Source organism: Pleurodeles waltl, chromosome 6, assembly GCF_031143425.1.
Source record: "Pleurodeles waltl isolate 20211129_DDA chromosome 6, aPleWal1.hap1.20221129, whole genome shotgun sequence".
NCBI classification, from domain to species: domain Eukaryota; kingdom Metazoa; phylum Chordata; class Amphibia; order Caudata; family Salamandridae; genus Pleurodeles; species Pleurodeles waltl.
In genome coordinates this window covers 1,095,843,153-1,095,864,411 of record NC_090445.1, presented here as the reverse complement: position 1 = coordinate 1,095,864,411, position 21,259 = coordinate 1,095,843,153, and the positions used below count along the sequence as shown (strand labels likewise).

The 21,259-nt window shown below is 45.3% G+C and overlaps 1 protein-coding gene across 2 annotated transcripts in view; it reads right to left on the bottom strand.

Annotated features, from left to right (window-relative positions):
• LOC138300602 (heparan-alpha-glucosaminide N-acetyltransferase-like) overlaps nucleotides 1-21,259 on the bottom strand; it is a 1,159,463-nt gene that overhangs the window by 324,106 nt on the left and 814,098 nt on the right. For both annotated transcript variants that reach the window (XM_069240195.1, XM_069240196.1), the window contains 2 exons: nucleotides 7,100-7,209; nucleotides 4,363-4,487 (listed from right to left, as the gene is read on the bottom strand). In XM_069240195.1, coding sequence (XP_069096296.1) covers nucleotides 4,363-4,487; nucleotides 7,100-7,209 — 235 coding nt within the window. The remainder of the gene's footprint in view (nucleotides 1-4,362; nucleotides 4,488-7,099; nucleotides 7,210-21,259) is intronic.

Sequence of the window (21,259 nt, the reverse complement as noted above, 5' to 3'; positions counted from 1 at the left end):
CATCATCACCCTAACGGACCTCCAGCACTCTCTTCCAAAGCTTCGGGCCTCCTCACCAACTTTGCAATATTACCAGGATGAAAGATAAACTGGGATAAACGCGCGGCACAGCCCATGTCATGCCCTACCACCAAAGCAGCGGTTGTGGCTTTTCCTGTCCGCTGGACACCGTCCCGACTTATGTACCGGGGCATATATCTTAACAGGGGCTTTGATCGTAATATGGCAGACAACCTGGACCCGTTGATCGAATGCACACAAAGGGATTTCGCAAAATGGTTGCATCTCGGTCTCTCCCTCTGGGGTAGGGTGCAGGCAGTACAGATGGTGTCCTTGCCCTGCTTCACTTACGTCCTTGGCATGCTACCCCTTCTCTCTCCACCCCCCATCTTGTGAGCCATTGATCACAGCATACGCTTATTCATCTGGGGAGTGGCACAACCCCATTTATCTAGCGCTAAGCTCATGGCCCATCATTCCTGCGGAGGCCTTAGCCTCCTCTCTGTGGAACATTACGCGTTGTCCCTTCGCCTATCGCAACTTAGCTACTTTCTGCCAGGCACTGTAGATCCACCACAATGGGTGCAAATAGAACGTGACCTCCTGCATAGCTGGCAGGGACTGGACTTGCTCTATGGCGCTGGGGATGCCAGAATCCGAGCTGCTCATCCAGTAGTACAAGCTATGGTGAAATCCTGGCAAGGTGTCTATCGCTTATTCGACGTGGACACACATCTTCACGAGGATGCACCACTGTTGTGCAATGTCAGGCTTCGCATAGGGGCCAGATGCTGGAATGGAGGGAATGGTGCGACGTAGGTATCACACACCTGGGACAGATCGTTACTGTCGGGTCCCTCAAATCTTTCACTGCCCTGGAGGCAGAATACGGCCTCCCCTCCTGCCAAGCCTGGAAATATATACAACTACAGCATTGCCTCAATCAATGTCTGGGGTCCCTACCGTCCTCCCCAGTGCTCTTGTATTTGTGAGTGTGAGGTCAATCTTGTGGAGTGATGTCGGTCTTACATGCGCTCTTGATACGCCATCTCTTCACCCTCCCCTTCTTAAACACACTCCGCACCTCCTGGCAAGCAAAACTTCAAACAGAATTCGACACTGAGGTATGGGCAAACTCCTAGAGGAGCGTGGTCGCTGAACTAGGGAGGCACGCTTGAAATTCTGCTTGTTCAAAACCCTCCATGATTGGTACTGGAATCCTGCTAAACTGAGAGCACCAGGCCTCTTACCCCATGCACAGTGCTGGCGCTGCCCTGCTGCCCTGCTGCCCATTGTGATCTGGTACATATCATCTGTGACTGCCTCTCAATCAAACCTTACTGGGAGGCGGTGGGAAGATTGCTTCGAGAGATACTCCCTCTCTGAGATCCATTCTTGCATGCCCTGATCTTCTTACACGAGACCGGGAACATCCCTACACTGACTCGCCCGCAAGCGCACTTACTCCACACTACACTCGCAATGGCTAAACTTCGCGTCTTGCGCCACTGGTATTCCCCGAATCCCCCAACCCACGACGAGTGGCTCACAGCAATGTACCAGGTGGCGACATATGAAAGCACTATCTATAATCTACAGGACAATGTGGATGTCTTCCTACCGACTTGGTTGCCATTCCTACAAACGATCAAGGACTGAGAAAGACTGAATACTGTTGCCTAGTGGCTATTACCCCTACCTCCATAGGCCCACCTCCCACATGTCCTCGTTGTCCCATCCCCATTCCACACAGCTCCCCCAGCCAGCCTTCCCTACCCCTTCCCGCCCCCCTCCTCTGCTAACTCTCTCCCCTCTTTCCTCCCCCGACCGTCTCTTCCCTCCTCCTCTGTCCTCCCTTCTCTTCCTCTGCCCAGTCCTACCGGTCCTTCCAGATCCCCCGAAGTTCAGTTTACTGTTAGTGTGTTATAAGATACTCCTCAGGCCCTCGATTGGCCCCCTTACTTCTTCCCCATTACCTCATTGCACAGGGCTCTACTAATGATCAACAGGCATACTCTCCTCTCCCCATCCAGATTCTTGCCCTCCATCCTGTTGATACGTGGTGTACTCCCCACATGTGCCTAAGTAGACTTGGGGACAGCCACCACCCCTTCACTGTGACTGAGACACCCACATGGTACACCCGTCCCTCTCCTTCAACTCATCGGGAGCTATGTCTTCTGGCCCATAGTCTAGCGCACATCTGCTAGCACTTACCTCCCCCCCCCCTAGATTAGGCTGCTCCCTCACGGACATGGACTCATACCAGCCGTGCACGATATGTCATTGTACCGCCATGTCTTGTGTCTAGACTGTGTATCCATGACTGATGTCTTTTATTTTACTGTACTGGATATACCTTTTTTCCTGATAATGTTCTTGTTATATGCTCAATAAAGAATTATGAAACAAAAAAAACCTCCATAACCACTAGCTCGCAGTATAGTAAAAGTGGACGTGGTGTTAAGAATAGTACATCTATACTTAATTCAATGATTTTGAGGTTACTGTTGTGGATGCAATATTTCAGGAGGCCAATACTACAACCTTGAGTTAGTACCATAAAAAGTCTTTCACAGATTTTGAATATTTACATTCTTAGAGTCCTATGAGTAAGTCATTAAATGCATTTTGGAACAGGTCTCTTGAGTATAAGTTGGTTTACCAGACAATACAAAACACTTCAAACAATTCTTGAATTTTCACACAGCACCCATAGAGGTCACATGCTTTATGATTTTGTAAACAACTAGCAAAGAACTAATTTCCAGAACTACGGGGCAGAAACACAGCTAATGCTTCACCCTCGCTCCTTTCACAACAACATTTATCAGCATAGTTCCTTGTCTTGCTGTTGCATGCAGTTTGGGTATCTCTTTACAAAAATTGAGCAGGCAGGTAAATGCCAACCTAGTAAAAATAAGTGTGCAATTTATATGCCAACATTTACAGTGGCACCACCACATTTTCTCCAACATTATACGTTTGACAATGGCCTGATTCTTTTAATTTACTTAGGGCCTGATTCCAAACTCAGGTTAATCCCTGGTCGAGTGAAAATGCCAGTTTGTACCTGAACGATATCCAACATTGGATGATATATACACACTTGTGCTATTAACCCAGGCATGTATTAAGCATCCTGCGATATTTGTGCACAAGTTTCCGATCGGTAAAACCCGGCCAGGATCTTGTTGGTAAATCGTGTGAAATTATGATCCTCACACATTTGACTAAGTTCCAAGGTCAGAAATTCTGGCTTGTGGACTATGGTGCGCAAATTGTAATTAAGTGCTATTTGCAAGCAAGATTCTAGTCATGTTTTATCTGCAAACAACCTCTGGGTAAATAGCACAATGTACCCCATTTGCACACAGGTAAACAGCACCTATGAAATTAGAACATTGGTTAAATACCACAAAACTTACAGTCCTATTTCAGGTTCACATTGTGTAGTCCTCATCAGGGCCTAAGGGCCACATGTACAAATATCAGGTTTTGTGACTCGTAATTTGTGAGTCGCAAAACCTGATGTACAACAGTGTCAATGTACACTGTTTGCGATTCCCAATAGGGTCACAAATGACCTACCTCATAAATATTCATGAGGTAGGTGGCAATTTGCGACCCCATTGGGAATGGCTGCCCTCACAGGGTTGGTGGCCTGCTGGGGACGGCAGACCACCATGCCTGTGACTGCTTTTAAATAAAGCATTGTTTTAATTTTTTTAAATGCATCTCCTTTTCCTCAAAGAAAACAGGATGCATTTAAAAATAAAAAATGAAAAGTTTTCTTTTCATTTTTTCGGAGCAGTGAAAAAATATTTTCCCCACCATTCACAAAGGAAAAGAGGTCCTGTGGGGACCCTTTCCCGTTTGCGAATGGTTTAGAACCAATTTGAAATTGGTGCTAACTGTGATTGTTTTGTGACCGCATTCAAAGTCACAAAACAATCCTACATCGCACTGCAACTCGCAATTAGGAAGAGAAGGCCCCTTCCTAATTGCGACTCGCAAACCCTATTTGCGATTCGGTAAAGAGATTACCGAATCTCAAAATTGGGTTTGTGCATCGCCTAATGTTTTTTTCTCGTCGCAAACGGCCCGATTGAGAGAAAAGCTTTGTACATGTGGCCTTAAGTGCAATAAACTGGACCCTCTCCCCGCTATCTAGTTCCCACCACCCCCTCCACCCTCAGCCACTGCCGCCCCAGTTCGTGCTTTGGGACAATAGGGCAGCTTGGCACACGTCTTTCTAAATAACCCAGTGCTGGACGAGGCCATTATGGTCTTTAACGAATGATCCCCAAAATGTGATTTGGAACTTTAAAAAAAAAACTTCTGCCACGGACGATGACTTACGTAAGACACCCTGGCACGCTCAGCAGAAAGGTCAGGCTGAGCCACAGCGTTTCCAGGAGGCCGATGACTATCCACTCTGGCCAGTACAGGACCACGTCTCTAACAGGAGCCCACCAGGCGACGGTCTATGGAGGGGAACAGACAGAGAGGAAGACGGTCAGATAGGGCTGTCGGGCACTTTACAGAGCCTTCGCTCAGCGCGGACATCAATATTTAAAGCCTTGTTCCTTTCTGGTAGGTCAGCAGGAATGGTCTTGATTACAGTAGAGTACACTCTGCGAAGGAGGCAATTACTATCAGTTATCCATATCCCAAGGCAGCCACCGAGGGACCCACTGAGTCCTTTGAGTTATTTACTCTTAAGAGTAGTACGTGCTCTCCATTGCGTAATGAGCTCATCCTACAGCGACCAAGAGGCTATGTGCAAGGGGCCGGGGCCTGTGAAAATGGTAGGAGCGTGTCCTTATGATCTGCAAACAGTGGTCTGCATGGCTTGCAGTACTATGTACTTTCTGTATGGCCATTGTTGCGCTTGCTTACCCACAGTATGGTCCATATTTATACTTTTTTTTGCGCCTCATTTGCGTCATTTTGTGATGCAAAAGCGGCGCAAACTTACAAAATATAATTGTATTTTGTAAGTTTACACCGCTTTTGCGTCAAAAAGTGACTCAAATGCAGCGCAAACAAAGTATAAATATGGGCCTATGTGTGCTAGTGCATGCACTGCATTTAGCGCAAAATATTAATGTTCCATATCGGTGCGTATACTCTGCACCAGGCTATCTGGGAACGGTGACATATATGGATTATAATGACCTACCTGACTACTGCGGTCTTCACATTCTCAGGTCAATTACATATGTCTATAGTTCACATGGAATTGGAATTATGAGATCCGCTGTGTTAGTCTGCTCTAAAACTACAGATCCTGTATATTTCACCTGGAAATGTTGAATGCCTGTTCCAATATCTCCAGCTAGGGAGATACAATGAGGCCTTCTCCAGTGGCCCTGCTGTTTGCACTCATGCTCCTTGTTGCTGGTGAAGCTTTTCATGCTTTCATGCTTGTCCAGGTTGTATATGATGGCTTATCTAACATAAACTGCCCCACTTTCCACCCAGTGTCCATGACACATCAGGTGCTTTATGCTACATATAAAACTAGAATGATTGAACTAGTGACTGCTGTGACTAGATCAACGAAGTGAATGGAATTATAAGGCAGAGAATTTTCTTTGTATTAGTCGTCCTATTGGTCTGCAATAGGTGGCTGTACTGTACGCTGCATAGCAGCAGTAGACTATAAGTAGGGGTGGGTAATGGGTGGCCCAATTGATGGATTGTGTGGATGAGGCCTGGCTGCCAGTGTGCACAGGGTGAATGTGTGATTGACTGGGTGAATACATGTGTGTGACTGAAGTGTCTATGGTTTAGAATGGCTGTGTAACTAAAGCTAGGTAGAGTGAGGACCTCGAGTAGGAAGTATTTTAGAAGGCTGATTTGTTGCACCTGTTAGGCAGCCCCCCTGAGGGAAGCCCTCTCTAGGAGTAGTCTCCTGGTGTGGGATAGGCCACACGGGCATCCCATGCTCCGAACCGGTTAGCAAAAGGATGAACCTGAACTGCTGGGAGATGTTCCCCATGGTACATGCCCCCCCTTGTTAATCAGAGGGACGGAGTGTCCAGGGATCGTCTGGCATCATAGAACAGACACGAACAGTCACCTCAGCCAGCCGCCTACCCTCAGAGTTAAAAAAATGACATAAGCCACAACTGAAAAATGGGTATTCAGGTGTTCATGACTTATGTATTCTTATGGTTTCCCATAATCATTGCTGGGGGTCACCAAGAGGTGTGAAAGAGGAGTTGTTCTACACAAATGAGTAACATGTCTACCATCTTGTAACTTTTTCTGTCATTATACAAGACTTGTAAAATACATTTTTCACGCTTATCTGCAGATTTAACCTACAACTGTGAAGTCCTGACATAACTGTTGTAGAAAATGCGTCAAGGAGCACCAATTTTCACCGGAGTGATGGGGCCTTTAATGGAAAAATACTTTAAAATGAGAAAAGTGATGATTTCCAAAGTTAATTTAAAAATCTGAAAACTTCCTTAACTTGCATCAGCGAATTTTATACATATTAATAAAATATTACAATATTTGTAGGTCATATATTTTAGCGAGTTTCTTACACTTGGTGCTGCTCCCTGAGTCATTTGTAAGTTAAGCCTGTTTAAGAAGTGGAGTTTAATAAATAATATATCAACAGGCGCAACTTAATAGTAGAAGTGGGCAAAATGTGTGACATTTGTGAGTTTCTCCTTTTTCTTTTAAATTGTGGCCTATAAGTTAAAATCTCCTGAGGTGAAACCTTAAACTGTCAGACTCCCTTCAAGATCAGGTGCATTTTATGATACTAATGTTTTGCAGTATAATCTCGTCACTTATAAACTGTATTAGCATCCTTTCGTCTTGCCAAGCACTCTGACATAATTTAAGACTACGTTTGGTTTTACGTAAAAGTAAACAAAGAAAATATAGTAGATACAAAAATATAGGCTTCTTTTTTCTCTCAAGAGAACGTGCATTTTGGGTACATCTCAAGCGTGTTCGATTTTTAATTGACTGTGTGACAGAAGATGAGGGCTGATGCTTTAATAGCGCCTAAAATCGTCACCGGAAACCGAAAGCGCCTGCACTGTGACCCATGATCAAACCTAGTGCCCACCTTGCAATCCTGGATTTTCTTGCCAAAACAGGTCTGCATCAGGGCTATAGTGAAGTAGGTGAAGCCGAGCCGCTGCAGAACTCCCGGTATCCGGGCCCAGCTCCAAGACACTGCAGGGAGAAAGAAACCACACACTGCCCAGTGAGAAGAAGGACTGGCACACCCAACACACAGCTTGTTGTACTTACAGCCGAAATCAAGATTACAAATATGATAAACGGCTTGTCTGTTTTTCTATCATAACATTTATATCAGGATACTTTGAAAACAGTAGCGAGAATTATTCCAACACATTACTTACATGTATGTTTCTCTAGACTTTATGTGACTGAACAGATATAGGGGGCATGGTTCACTAAGCTATATTCGGACGTAAACTTACACTTGGTATAGAAAATGCCTGCATTTATCCCTATCATGGATCTACCGAAGGATACCCAGTGGGGAGGGACTACTGTGTTTACTAAAGGCATTTACTTGTGTAATTGTATGCCAGGAGTGCCGGCAATACACAGTAGAATATAGAAGGAGTACGAAGTCTGGGGATCAAGGCATGGTTTGCCTTCAGAGTGTGTGATCTCTTTCTCACCATAATTGGAGATTTGGTTCAGCAAATGGCTGGAGTAAATCCTCTTCGGGGATGGCAGGGGAAACGAAACACCTCAAATGCTTGAAGTTGTAGGCAAAGGAGTTTTCAACAACTCCCAGTACAAACCTATGCTACACATAACACACATACCCTTGCTCTGATTCAAGGGATAGTGGGCTTGGTGCAAGGGTAGCTCAAAGAGCGTCATCACAGGAACAGAAAGCAGCAGTGTCATATCTTTGTAGATGTGGTGCTGTCCTGCTCTTGTCTTTTCACGCAACACAGTGCAGTAACTTTTAGGCCCATATTTATTATACTTTTTTAGCGCCGCATTTGCGTCCTTTTTTGACGCAAAATCGGCGCAAACTTACAAAATACAGTTGGGCCATATTTATACTTTTTGACGCAAATAATACCGTGGTTAACGCCATTTTGGTGTGCCGTGCGGGTGTCAAATTTATACTTTGACGCACGGCGGCGCAAACCACAGGTGTGAGTAATTTTTTTTGACGCACACCGCAGCGTCAAGTCATAAAGCGAAACAACGTTAACGTGGCGGAAATGACTGTGGGTTGATTTACGACCCCGCAAACTGGATATGCGGCGTTTTTTGATGCAATAGAGTTAAAAAAAAAACACAAACCCTGCCATTTCAGCAGAGGAGAGCCAAAATGGATCCCAGATGCCTCTACAGACCCCAGGAAGATGACAACAGACTAGGAACCAGCCAGGAGGACCCACACAAGAACCAGGACACTTTTAAGAAGAAAAGAAAGTGTCGCTTCAGTGCAGAGGAGCAGGAAATTATGGTTAAAGAGGTGACGGAACACCAGCACCAACTGTTTGTCACCTCAAAATTGCCAATTAGTAGGAGAGAGGCTATATGGCAACAAATTGTCGACAAGATCAACAGTGTGGCAGAAGTACGCAGAATAGTCATCGAGTGCAAGATACGCCGGCATGACTGCAAGCGCAGGACCAAGGAAAAGATGTCCAGGAACAGGAAGGCAGCACTGCAGACTGGAGGTGGAAGTCCAGCACACCAGGAGGCCCTGGACCACATGGAGGAGATGATCACAGGGATTCAAGGACAGGACAGCGCAGACTACCAGGAGACAACGCACATGCAGGGTAAGTCGCATGGGGAATTAAAATGCACTAATGTCAACTACAACGGGGGGGATACTGACCACAAAATGCATGGAAGTCATCTTATACATGGAGTGGCATGGGTAAAGGGGGATGGCATGGGGGCATGGCCTACACAGACAGAAGCTGGGGCACACCATTACACTAAACCAACAACAGTCCCATGGGGGCATGCTGGCATGCCAACGATGGAGCAAAGGGAAAGCCACGCCAGGAGGGAAGGGCACAACGTCAAACTGACATCCCGGCACACATCAGCCACCATACCCCCTACATTAACTAGGGCCCTATTAACAACCTCTAGCCATCCCGACAACTGGAATGTAACTGCGACAACAGTTGCCACTACCACCTCCGCTCTGTGTGCAGCTCAAGTAGCCAATGGCAGTAACCTCCCCATGGATCATACACACCTAAATTAGAGGGTTGAGGATGACAGCTCCAGAAATCCCCTGAAAAAAGACAAAGGCCCCAGTACTGTCAAATGTCAATGCCCATAGTTGTTGCAAACATCAGCCAATGTCAACAACAATAGGAGCTACACAGCACTAAAGACATCCCCATGCTGCATATGTCAGGGTCCATCCTGTGACTGGGTCACAATGTAACAGACCAAATGTCATACTGCTCAGACAACAGCATTGAGGGGGAGGACACATTTAACTGGTCACTGAAATACACATGCACAGTCAGAGGAGGAAATAGGACACTGATAAGATTATCAGGGCAATCCAATGTACCACACATTCCCAACATCAGCTGTACACATTACCAATGCCAACATCCTTATCGTGCCATAACATTGCTATGCATAGGATATGCTACATGTCAACTACATTTAAGTAGATGTGAAAGATCAGAGACTGGGGCAGGTCCAGATTGTTAAGTGCGCTGCCAGTGCCATCAGAACACCCACAGCCAGTGAAAGGCCTCACCATGAGAATGGAAGTAGGGGGAGGGTTGAGTAGGACAAGAAGGTGGCAATTCACTATTTGGCCTAAAACTATACTAGAGGAGATGATGCAGAGAAGTCCAATAACTTAATTCTATACATGTGACATGCAGGTGGGCCATAGGCCTGGGAGAATGCCCATCTGAAAGACTGGAGCAATAAACACGAAACAAGATCACAATGTGAATTCATCACAAGACAGGCATGTCACATCACTAATGCCACAACACAGACACACTAATTGTACCCTGTTTCATTGCAGAGGAAGATGGATCTCCTGCGGATATGCCTGTCCCAAAATACCCTGATGACATGGATGACGAGCTGACAAACATTCCCCAGGAGACCATCCAAGAGGTCCTTGGAACCCTCCAGACCCCACCTTCAGTCACAAGCAGAAGCACAGAACAAGCAGCTATCACAGAGGACCCACCCACCACCCCAATTGTAAGACCTGCCAGCTCCAATAAAGCTGAGGACTCAGACGACACAGGCACCAGCTTTGAGCGAACTGTAGTCGGAGTACAGCGGGAGCTGGCCAAGGAGGTGCGGGTAGGGATGCAAACTATGGCAGCCAGCCTTAAGGGGGTGCGCTCGTGCATGATGTCATCTGCAGATCAGGCAGCAACTATGCAAGCGCTAACATCTATCTTGCAGGAACAGCAAAAAAGCCTGTAGGAAATCAGCACAGCTGTAATACAGTTGACCCAACACCTACAACAGCAATCCTGTCAACGCATGCACGAATGCAACATTGAACCCCTCAGGGCCGACCTGGCTGCCTACCATCATGATGTGGCTGCTATTCTTAAGAATCAGCAGATCCTCCTTGCAGCAGTACTGCCCTTAAGACCTTCGCAGGTAGCAGCGACCGGGATGTCTGACTCCACGTCTTCTAACACTGAGGTGTGTGTTGCCCCTTCACAACCACCACCAACAAGGACGGAGGAGGCAACACACACATCAGAAGAAGAAGACATGGAACAGATCACATTCACACGGAAAAGTACCCGGAAGCACTAGTCCCTGCCACATGGCCAACTATTACCAAGGTCATGCGCTTTGTAACATGCCAGTCTTCCAACAACTCTACTTAATGACTGTTCTGCTTACCACTGTATATCTTGCCAGCCTGTCCAGTGATTGCCCAGTGATTGTCTCTCTCTTACTCACTGGCAAATCCTGTCCCTCTGCACTGTCTGAAACATCATCCCAGCATGTCAAAATCATTTCCTTAACCCCTTGTGTAAGATCACAATGTAAGATGTCACTACAATGGACTCACAATCATGGACAATATACATATAGCACTACAGCACTTTTCAATAAATAGCACTTACACAACAAATCTGTCTCTGGGTAATGTGACATATCAACTGTGCAGTAGATAACTGAAATGTAACTACTATCAAATTACGTAGCTTGTCAATACAACTGTCCTGATATTATGTAGTCAGATAAATCTGCACAGTGGCCATGATTGCATCCTACTCTGCTCTTCCTGAGGGTAATATCTGATGAAGTGAGAAACCATACACCATCATGCTGTGTTGGACAGAATAATGCTTCCTCAAGGGATATCTAAGTCATCAAATAGTGGCAGCAAAATGTTGTCACCATACAATACTAACACATATAACAGTGCACACAAATCTAAGCAAACACTACAAAAACTGCATGAATGAAGCTGTCTGAGTTTACATCCAAATAGGTAATCATGCTGAACTGTGTCACAAATGATCAACGTGAGTCATGAAGACAAGAATACAAGAGTGCTTACAAGAACTCTTCTTATAAGGGTGTCCTTGAACATCACACTCACTGCAGTCAGACCTAAAACTGTTCCCCCAATACCAAGTCTGGAAGCACTGTTTGTGACGTAGAAAACATACTTATCGACAGAAACACGTTGGGATCCATATTAACCGTGATTGGTGGTTGCAACAAATGGTGGAAACTTTGCAAGGTAGCTCTGGGGTAGCTGCCAATCTTACAGCTCAGTTGGGATTTGTTTGTAGCATAGGACACAAATGCAATAGAACAACAGTCATGTACACTAATTCCAAGGCCATGACCAAGTAGCATTTAACACATACTGTAAAGGGTTAACTATATATTTATTAAATGGTAATCACAGAAGAGGAAACTGAGGGAAAAGTCTTACCTACCCTAATCTACCCTGACTACTCATTACCCACAACTGTCCCTAACTAACCTAAGCTAAACTTACTTATCAAATGTAATGAAACGTTCTAAACATCAACTCCCCACTCCCCTTATGAGAGGGGACACATGGAGGACAACACATACTAACCTAAACACATACTATACTATCCTAAACAAATATATATATTTTTGTATTTTTTTTGTATTTTTTTGTATTTTTTTATTAAACACACAAGAACCCCAACATAGCCCCCCACCCACCCACCCACACACTTAATAAGTAAAAATAGAAAGAATCAGGACCCACCCACTAATACTAACTAAACTAACAGACTATACTAACCTAACACTAAGACCCCTAAGCCCACTAAGTATGAGAACAAGGAAAGAGGAGGGAGGGAATCATGTCCATTGTCACAACAGTCTAGAGGTTGGCTCTCCGGAGGGTCCTCTTTATGGCCTTCACACGCCTGTTAATGTGGCGAACATCCCGGCTCAGATTGCGTATCTTCCTCTAGACACAGTCCATCTTCCGTTCCATTTTGTGAAATGCTGCAGGGTCAACTGATGGAGCTGGGGCAGTCTGGGTACCGGCGGAGGAGGTCTGTGCACATGTGGAGCCAAGGCCAGTGGACTGTCCTGCAGCTGTTGTAATGCTGGGGCCTGGAAGTACAGCAGACGTAGAGACAACAGTTCCAGCTGTGGGTGGGGCCACCTGGGTTGAAGTGGTGGTTGTGCTGGTGGTGGCTGTGGTGGGCAAAGTAGGGCCACCCTGTGGGAAGGCCCTCCATGCCCCGGAGGCCCGTTCATGGCGGTATCGACGGACCATCCTCCTGAACCCCGACTCTACCAGCAGGATATGCTGGTATCTCATGGCCCGCCGCTGGAACTCACGGACATGGTCAGGAGTCATGTTTGCAGCTGTGAAGACAAATGCAAATAATTTACATTAGGAACTGCATTGTGTGAAATGGCACAAGAAGTCAATCAGACAATACATCTAATGTACTTGTAACAGCTCATATCACAATACAGATCATTGAATGTCCCTGAGTAAGTACATGGCAGGCCAGCCTACAAAGGTCACATCACACATAGCACATCCAAAACCTACAAGATGGGTAACAACTGGCATTGACTTGCCATCTGAGTTCTGCCAGTTATCAGCTAACAATCATGCTGCATATCCTCCGCCAATACCTGGGCTACAAATGTCAGTGTACGGAATGCAAAACTAAAGCCACATGGTCTGCAAGTTGTAACAGGACTTGCCAGTATAGTACCCATGTGCATACCTGAGTGTGTATACTAGGTTCCGACCAAACAGTCACTTATTCACAGGTATGTGTAACATACTGGTAGCATCAGTCCTAGGTACCCTATTCACAAACCCATGCCTGTGTTTGTGGAGTGGGGTGGAGAAACAACAAACAATTCCAAACAACATGGACACCCAGGAGTGTATAGAAAACTCCACACGTATTTGGCTCTACACACACACCACAGGTAAGGTCTATCAACAATTAGGGGTCTGCAAACCCTTGACCAATCATTGCTCCACACATGTCAGGAAATGCAGAGGTTGGTACACAACATATACTTCCAGTAAGGCATGACTTACACCAGACACAGAGTTGCAAGAACACCCATGCTCATGATTAGCATGCACACCTAGGCAATTGAACTCAAGTTCCACATACATGTAGCACAACATGTGGAAGTACATGCTGCTAGGAAGTTCTACCTACAGTTTAATAAGTACCTTGGTAAATAGGGAAGCAGAAGTCTGTTGGAAAGCAATTTGCTGTACCAATCTAGGAGAATGTGGGTCTGACAGGCTGACTAAATCTGAGCTGACTTCCAGTGCGACTCTTGTTGATACAAGTGTCATCCACATGACTCACCCCAGTACTCATTGTGGGGCCTACAGGAATCACCTACAATCCCTAGATAATACAATAGGATAAGCATTGGCCAACTCAAAACATTTGAGAAACTGAAATCCCACTCATGGAACAAGACAAATGATTGGCCAACGCATCACACCTTGCTATGCGTTCAACACAAAGGAGTTCATCACACATAACCAGCAAACACAACACATAACAGACATATCAACACTTACTGGAGTGGTCGGGGTCCTCAAATTTAGCCACCTCTCCCACAGTTTAGGGTGCTGGTCCACCTGTAAGACATGGAAGGAAGAAATGTGCTCAAAATCTGTGCACTGACCAACAATTTCAAAGACATATACAATGTATAAACTGAATAAGGACATGACAGCCATTCTGACATGATGATACTGCATCTGATATATCACGGCCAACATGTACATAGCATCGGTCTCCTGTGACAGTTACACACATATCTGCACACATGCAGTGGCCCTAACTATCATGTGGTGGCAAACATGCCCCGTCATTAGTGTTCAGAAAAAATAATGGAGTGTAATCGTCTCATCATGTGCATCCAAGAGAGACATCCAAAGCCTGGTTACTTGAGGACTGCATTACCAGTCAAAAAGCCTATGTGGCCATGACACATTTCATACACATAGGTACAATGTACAGAGGGGCAGGGACTTTTGTAAGCCCTCCTGTTGTTACAGTTTCTCCATTTGATGTGGCCCTGCAATGGTGATTTGCACTAACCATGGAGATGTGAAGCCATGTGCATACCTTTGGACTGCCATCCCTAATTAGAATGTGGCACAACTCACTCCAAATACCAGTCTAAGATGTTAGCTGAGGGCACCTTACACCTTTCCACGATGTTTTCAAATCCAGATCTCCAGATCTGACATGTATCCAAAAATATGAAGGACCACAATAATCCCTAACATTCATAGAACTTCCGTGAACGCTTTCCTTTCACATTCACCAGACTCACATGAGACATATGTCGGGGCCACTTTGCTATCATCAAGTGACGTGAAGCCAGCACTCATTTTCTGCATCATGTAATGTTTCCAAAGTCAGTCTAGCTATTGCGTCAACAAAGTTAGCCAATATTTTAGCACATCTTTACTTCTCTGGCAAATGTGGACTATATAGACATGATTGGCTCCTATTTTGTTTGGTTGTCTGACACAAAGGCAGCACCAATATACTTTACGGAAAAGTATCCTGTAAGTTTGCAGAGCACGTGCTACCTGACAGCTAGCAATTCTGATCCTTCCCACAGTGTATCAAGTACCCTGTATGTTTCCACAGCATTACACACAGTCAGCAAGTTAGCTGGCAGATATTGTACAAATCATCTGATGTCACTACAGAGCATTTAATCGTGCACATTTACATGATTAGTACTCACCAACAGTGCCACCAATCACGATTCCCAGGTGGTCCAAGAGATCCTGCTTCCTGGTGATGAGGTCAGCCCACCGGTGCTTCAGCTGGTGGTCACTCCTCTGGCTGGCATACACACGCTGCAGGTGATGCAGCACCTTTCCCTACCGGATTCTGCGCACCACAGTGTGATACCCCTGTATCACCCTGTCCCCTGCCTCGATCATCAATGGTAAGAAATGGCACACAAGCCATATGAAGCCCCCCAACTCCTCTTCACCCATCCTGCCAAGACGTGGCCTCCGTTTTTCGCATTATGCGTCATATTTTTTCGACATACAGGAGTGAAAATTAGCCCACATCCAAATAATAGTAAATAGTCTGTACAATTATTGGATGCGGCCTAATTTTCACTCTTGTGCGTCAAAAATTATGACGCACAAACAGTATTTGTGGAAAAAAAATGCCGCATAATGCTAGCAACGTCAAAATTTCAGTACATGAACTGGTTTTGAGAATTTGTTCTGTTTTTATTTTATGTTACATTTGGGACACATCAGAGATAGGCTGATGGCACCCACTATGGTGTTGATGGTGTATGTTCACATGTGAGACATCATACTGCAGCGGACCATGACCCACTACTTCCTTAACAGTATTTTGACGGTTGGCTCACGCACTAGATGGCCATTTGTGTGGCCTACATATATGTATTGCACAATTTGGGCATGTTTGGCATCAGGAGAGGATAGCAATGTGACACACATATGTACAATACCTCAATGCCTATGGCTCAATGTGTGTGCAGTGGCAACTAATGTATTTGTTGACCAAGTGTGTGTGTATCACATGATGCATTATTGAACATATGCTTGTATGAATGTGGTAACAGCTTACTAGGCACTTGTTGGTAAATCCCACAGTGAGTCAGACACATGCAGAGAGGAAGTGGGTACCATGTAGTTGGGCCAGACAGCCAAAGGTGAACCACAAATGTAATATGATGCCACAGTTGAGGTCATATAACTGTGCCACAACTCTCCAGTGGCTGTGGTGGACTAGCAGAAGAGGCAGCACGTGTCCACATATTTCCAGTGATCAATTGCACAGAGGTGTCTTGTTCATGTGTGTGGTCCAATGTTTTTAGGGGTGTAATTTGTCACAGTTAGGTCCAGGTCTCATCATGAGTCAGTGGCAGCTATTCCAGTATCTACTGAGTATCCTTTGTTGATCAATGTGAGTAAAGTGGGTGTGGACATAAGAACCTACATGGGGATCGTCCCACCCTGTCCCTGAAAACGTGTAATGAGACAGACAACATGGCAACTTTGGTGTGCTGAGTGAGATAATGTCTCAGGTGTCATGTTCCGGCAGGTGTCATTACAACATTTGTACACAGGTTAGCCTCTGCAATTCCCACTGCATCTGGGAACATCATAGCCTCTGTGCTGATTATCCTCGCAGCTATTCACCACACACGGCCCATCAAAATGTTGTGAGCAATGTAATTCTGTGTGTGAACTGTCAGGGTCCTGATGTGTGGATTTTTCATGGACATTATCAGAGGTTGCTGGTTCTGCTGAAGGCCCCATACCCAATCCCTGCATACAGCCCTGGGACACTGTCACACTTTGTCATTCATGCATAAATGAGACCCAGACAAGGGATGGGCCATGAATTTTGGTATTCACAGGGGATTTAACAAATATGGTACAATTAAAAGGCAGATGATGCTATATAATGTATTTGGGTATGCATTGATGAAGCACATGCCCAAATACCGTCTGAGGAATGAGAGGTTTGCTAACGCAAGTGTGGTACATATGTAGCCACAGGGAAACTTTAGGGTGACGCACAGACAGATGCCAGTCAGGCTGACAGGATGCAGGGTGAATCAGGACCCAGCAATTTAACAAGTTACATAATCAGTGGTCTGACTAAGACTGTTTGGAGGACGAACTAGACAGTTGACATGTAAAACTGTGTATGTCCTGTGTTTTTGAAGGTGACAAATGAACCCAAGGGCTGTGTTACACGGCTTGATTAGTAGCAATGCTTAACGGTGAATTTGACAAAATGGCAACTCCTATGCTGTTCCAGGCATCAGCAGGGCCAGTGCTTGTTGAAATGGGTGGTGTGCATGGAGGTGATCACAGGTGTAGGCTGCATCAATTTCTTACAAGTCCTGTAGGTGATATTTGCATTCTAATGGCCAACAGACATTTTCATACGGGAAGCACTCTACAGGTGTTAGTTAACAGGGCTTGAAAACTAGAAGCCAGTGTATTAATTGACCTGACGTCCATGCAGTCAGATGTTCTATGACAATGGTATACCATAGGAAAGGGTGTAGCACACTGGATTGCTATTGACAAGATGTGTGTGTAGAGGAGGGAATACCAGGGTACACATCTTACTATTCCAGGGACCTCTTCGGACAGGTGGGTTGTGACCAGGTGCATGGGTGTGTCAGGAGTTAGGAAATGGGCTGACAAGTACATGGAATGTCATGTGCGCAATGCTGCTCATATGTGTGGCACTTGTGCTGTCTATGTTCTGCTTCTATGGAACTCTGGTCACAGATAGTCCTTGCAAAGATTGGATGCAGTTGGACTTACTGCTGTCAAAGGTCTCGTCATACATTCCTGTTACTGATGCAAAAGCACATCAACTGCCTCATGTATAAGGCTTGTTTTCCCCTTATTGAGTGATGGTGTCTTAGTTGTGAGCCATATGCTGCGATGAACCATGTTTTCAACATGTATGTGTGAAATAGGTATGGTCCTCTGCTATTGCCCTTCAAAGGTGAAATGTACAGGATATATGTCATTTACTGTGTGTGTGTGTGTGTATGTGACCGTTGTATGGTACGCATCAGATTTGCTCTGGGATTTTCAGTGTCCTATTCGGTATATCAGCAATGCTCCATGAGGCAACAATCTTAATCTGATAGTTAGAGATAAAGGTGTGCAAAAATGAATAGCCAAACGATGAAATTGTGATTATTATAGGTGTTTATTTAAATTAGTTCATAAAGTGGTGATGGTGATTATGTTTAAAAGAAATTGTTCACGATATGTTGCCGCCTACGTAAACCAGCGGCCGTGTTTTGTTGTTCCCCCTCATGTTGCAGGCCACCAGCATCCTCTTCCTCCTCTTCAGGCATGTGTGGCTCGGGTTCCAGGAGGGGACTGTTCCTTTGTATGCATATGTTGTGCAGAATAGCACATGTTAGGATGATCTTACAGACCATTTCCGGGGAATATAGGAGGCTACCACCACTCAGTCTCGACTTGAGGATGCCAAAGGTCCTCTCGACTATGGTGAGTGTCCTCCTATGTGCGTCATTGTAGGCACGCTCTGCTTCAGTACTCGGGTTGCCAATAGGTGTCATTATCCATGGCTGGATGCCATACCCCTGATCAGCTGCAAGAGAAAATGAATGGGATCATGTTGATGTAGCTAGCCCCATTGAAATCACCTTTCATGGCAGTAGTTGTCTTGTGTTGTCTGTGACTCTTTTGTGTTATTATGTCGCATCCTATGCTAGTAGGATGTACCATCTACACTGTGTTGTTTCCTTGGCTGAACGAGTGTTTGGCTGTTGACCGGTTGTCAGCAGTATGTTTTGGGATTTGCAGTACTGTGTCCCCTCCCTAGCATTGTGACTTGTGATACTGGTGTCCCTGTGCCTTCACTGGGGGTGGGATGATAGTTCCATACACAGGTTAAAATTGACAGTGGTGGTAACGTGTTAGCATCTATGTACCCTGGACATCCCATACCTTTAGACTTATGCAATGGATTAATGTAAACATTATTGAGACGCTTACAATTTGCAAGATGACATTTAGGCAAACCACTCCAAACGTTGTGATTATTGACGTCTTAACATTAGGCTGTACAGTAATTTCAGATGTGTGACAGGTTCAATGGTGACCTAAGAAACATGGCTAGCGGTGTGACAACCTCAGTGTGTTCCTGTCCACATGTTGCTGTTGTGGTGTATGTGTTGTGTGTCCTAGAAGGTTGCTGTGCAGTGTGTATATAAGTAGGTTTTTTTACTTACCAACAAGTAGTCCATTGCCATACCGTCCATCCTGGAAGTGTTCATTGATGGTGCAGTGATGGAAGATGAATGAGTCATGGACACTCCCAGGATATTTAGCCACGATGTTGGTGATCAATCCTTGGTGATCGACAATGGCCTGCACATTGATGGAATGTGTGTGCTTCCTGTTGCAGTAGAGGTGTTCAGTTGCAGCAGGTGGCACAAGGCGTACATGTGTGCAGTCGATTGCACCAAGGACGTGTGGGAAGCCACTAATGAGGTAGAACCCCTGTTTTGTTTCCTGCTGCTTCTGCAGTGTGTTAGGGAAGCAGATGTGGCGGGTGTAAGTCCAATGATGGAATCCAGTACTTTGGGCAAAAAGGCAGAAAATGATGGCTGTGATATTCCGGCAATCAGGGCACCAGTTGTTTGAAAAGAGCCACTTGCCAGCATGTGAAGTACAGCAAGCAGCTTGTTTTCTGTTGGGATGATGCGGGGTGTCAGCAAGGTGGGTGCCAACTGTGGCTCTATGTTTCGCAGCAGCTGCTGAATGGCCTGCCAGTTCAACCTGAACCTCTGGATGATGTCATGTTCCCTGAGGCCATGAAGGGTTGTTCTGGAGCGGAATATCCTCTCCTGCCTTCTGCGCTGCCTTTGGGGTCCCTGCTGGTGTTGTGGTAGCTGCTGTTGTTGCTGCTGGGCTCTGCGTGAAGCACCTCCATGTCTCCCTTTTGCTGCTCTGCTGCTCTGCTGTTGCTTCTGTGTGTTCTGATTAAATACAGGTGTGTTTGCCCCATTTTAACGCCTGCCCTGACCCAGGCGTTAAATTTTGACGCAAATCAGGCTGTGCGTAATTTTCTGGCTCCGCCTCCCGGCCGTGCGTCATTTTTGCCCGAAAGCATAGGTATGACGCACAGCCGTTTAAGTAATTTTTTGGACGGGATCACCTACCTTGCATATAATTAATGCAAGGCGGGTTGCCGCATCCAAAAAATTACGCACACGCCGGACTTTTGTCGTCCGCGGGCTTGGGCGTCAAAGTTTAAATATGGGACAAGGTTTGCGCTGGATGTGCGTCAACATTTTTGACGCACATTTGGTGCAGACGGATTATAAATATGCCCCAATTGTATTTTGTAAGTTTGAGCTGGTTTTACGTCAAAAAATGACGCAAATGCGGCGCAAAAAAAGTTTAAATATGGGCCTTAATGAGGTAAACGTCTGCTACTCACACAGTACGGCACTCAACTGATGAAGTGGCTGACCCATTGCTCCAGGCTGTACCTTCCAATGGTTTCTCTTCATGTGATGCACTTGGTTTCAATGACATCAATTGTTGTGATGTCATCAGGATCAAGGTCATGGTGCATCACTTCCTGGGGTTCAGAATCAAAGGTGATATGATGTCACTCTTGTGATGCAATTGAGGTCAAATGGAGTGTGATGACACTTATGCTACCCCTGGCATTTAGGTGAATCTACATTTATGCCTGGTTTACAAAATTCAGTGTATTCTGCAATCATGTTTCCCTTTTACAGGTGCTCCTCTTAAAGGAATTTGGAATCCCCTACTGAAATAGCAGATAACCAAATCACAAAATATTTTCAATCATAATTGGAACTTATGGCCTCCAAAATCGGACTACAATACATGATAACGGTGAATTACGATCTGTGAACCATGTTCAATTATTATATATATATTTATATATATATATATATATATATATATATTGCACTTAGCTCTGAGGAAAACTGACCAAGCTTTTAGAATCTTCTGCAGTAATTTTTGTTCAAAAGAGGGGAGTGACAATTTGGATTGTAGGGAAAACTCAGTGCTTAAATTAGGCCCGTGGTCACAGGAGCTGGACACTGGCACTCACTTCTGGGGATGAGGACTCATTTTCATCAGTAGTCTTTGACCCAGAGTGAGAGTCAGGGGGAAAGTAAGAAAAAAGAGAAAGAA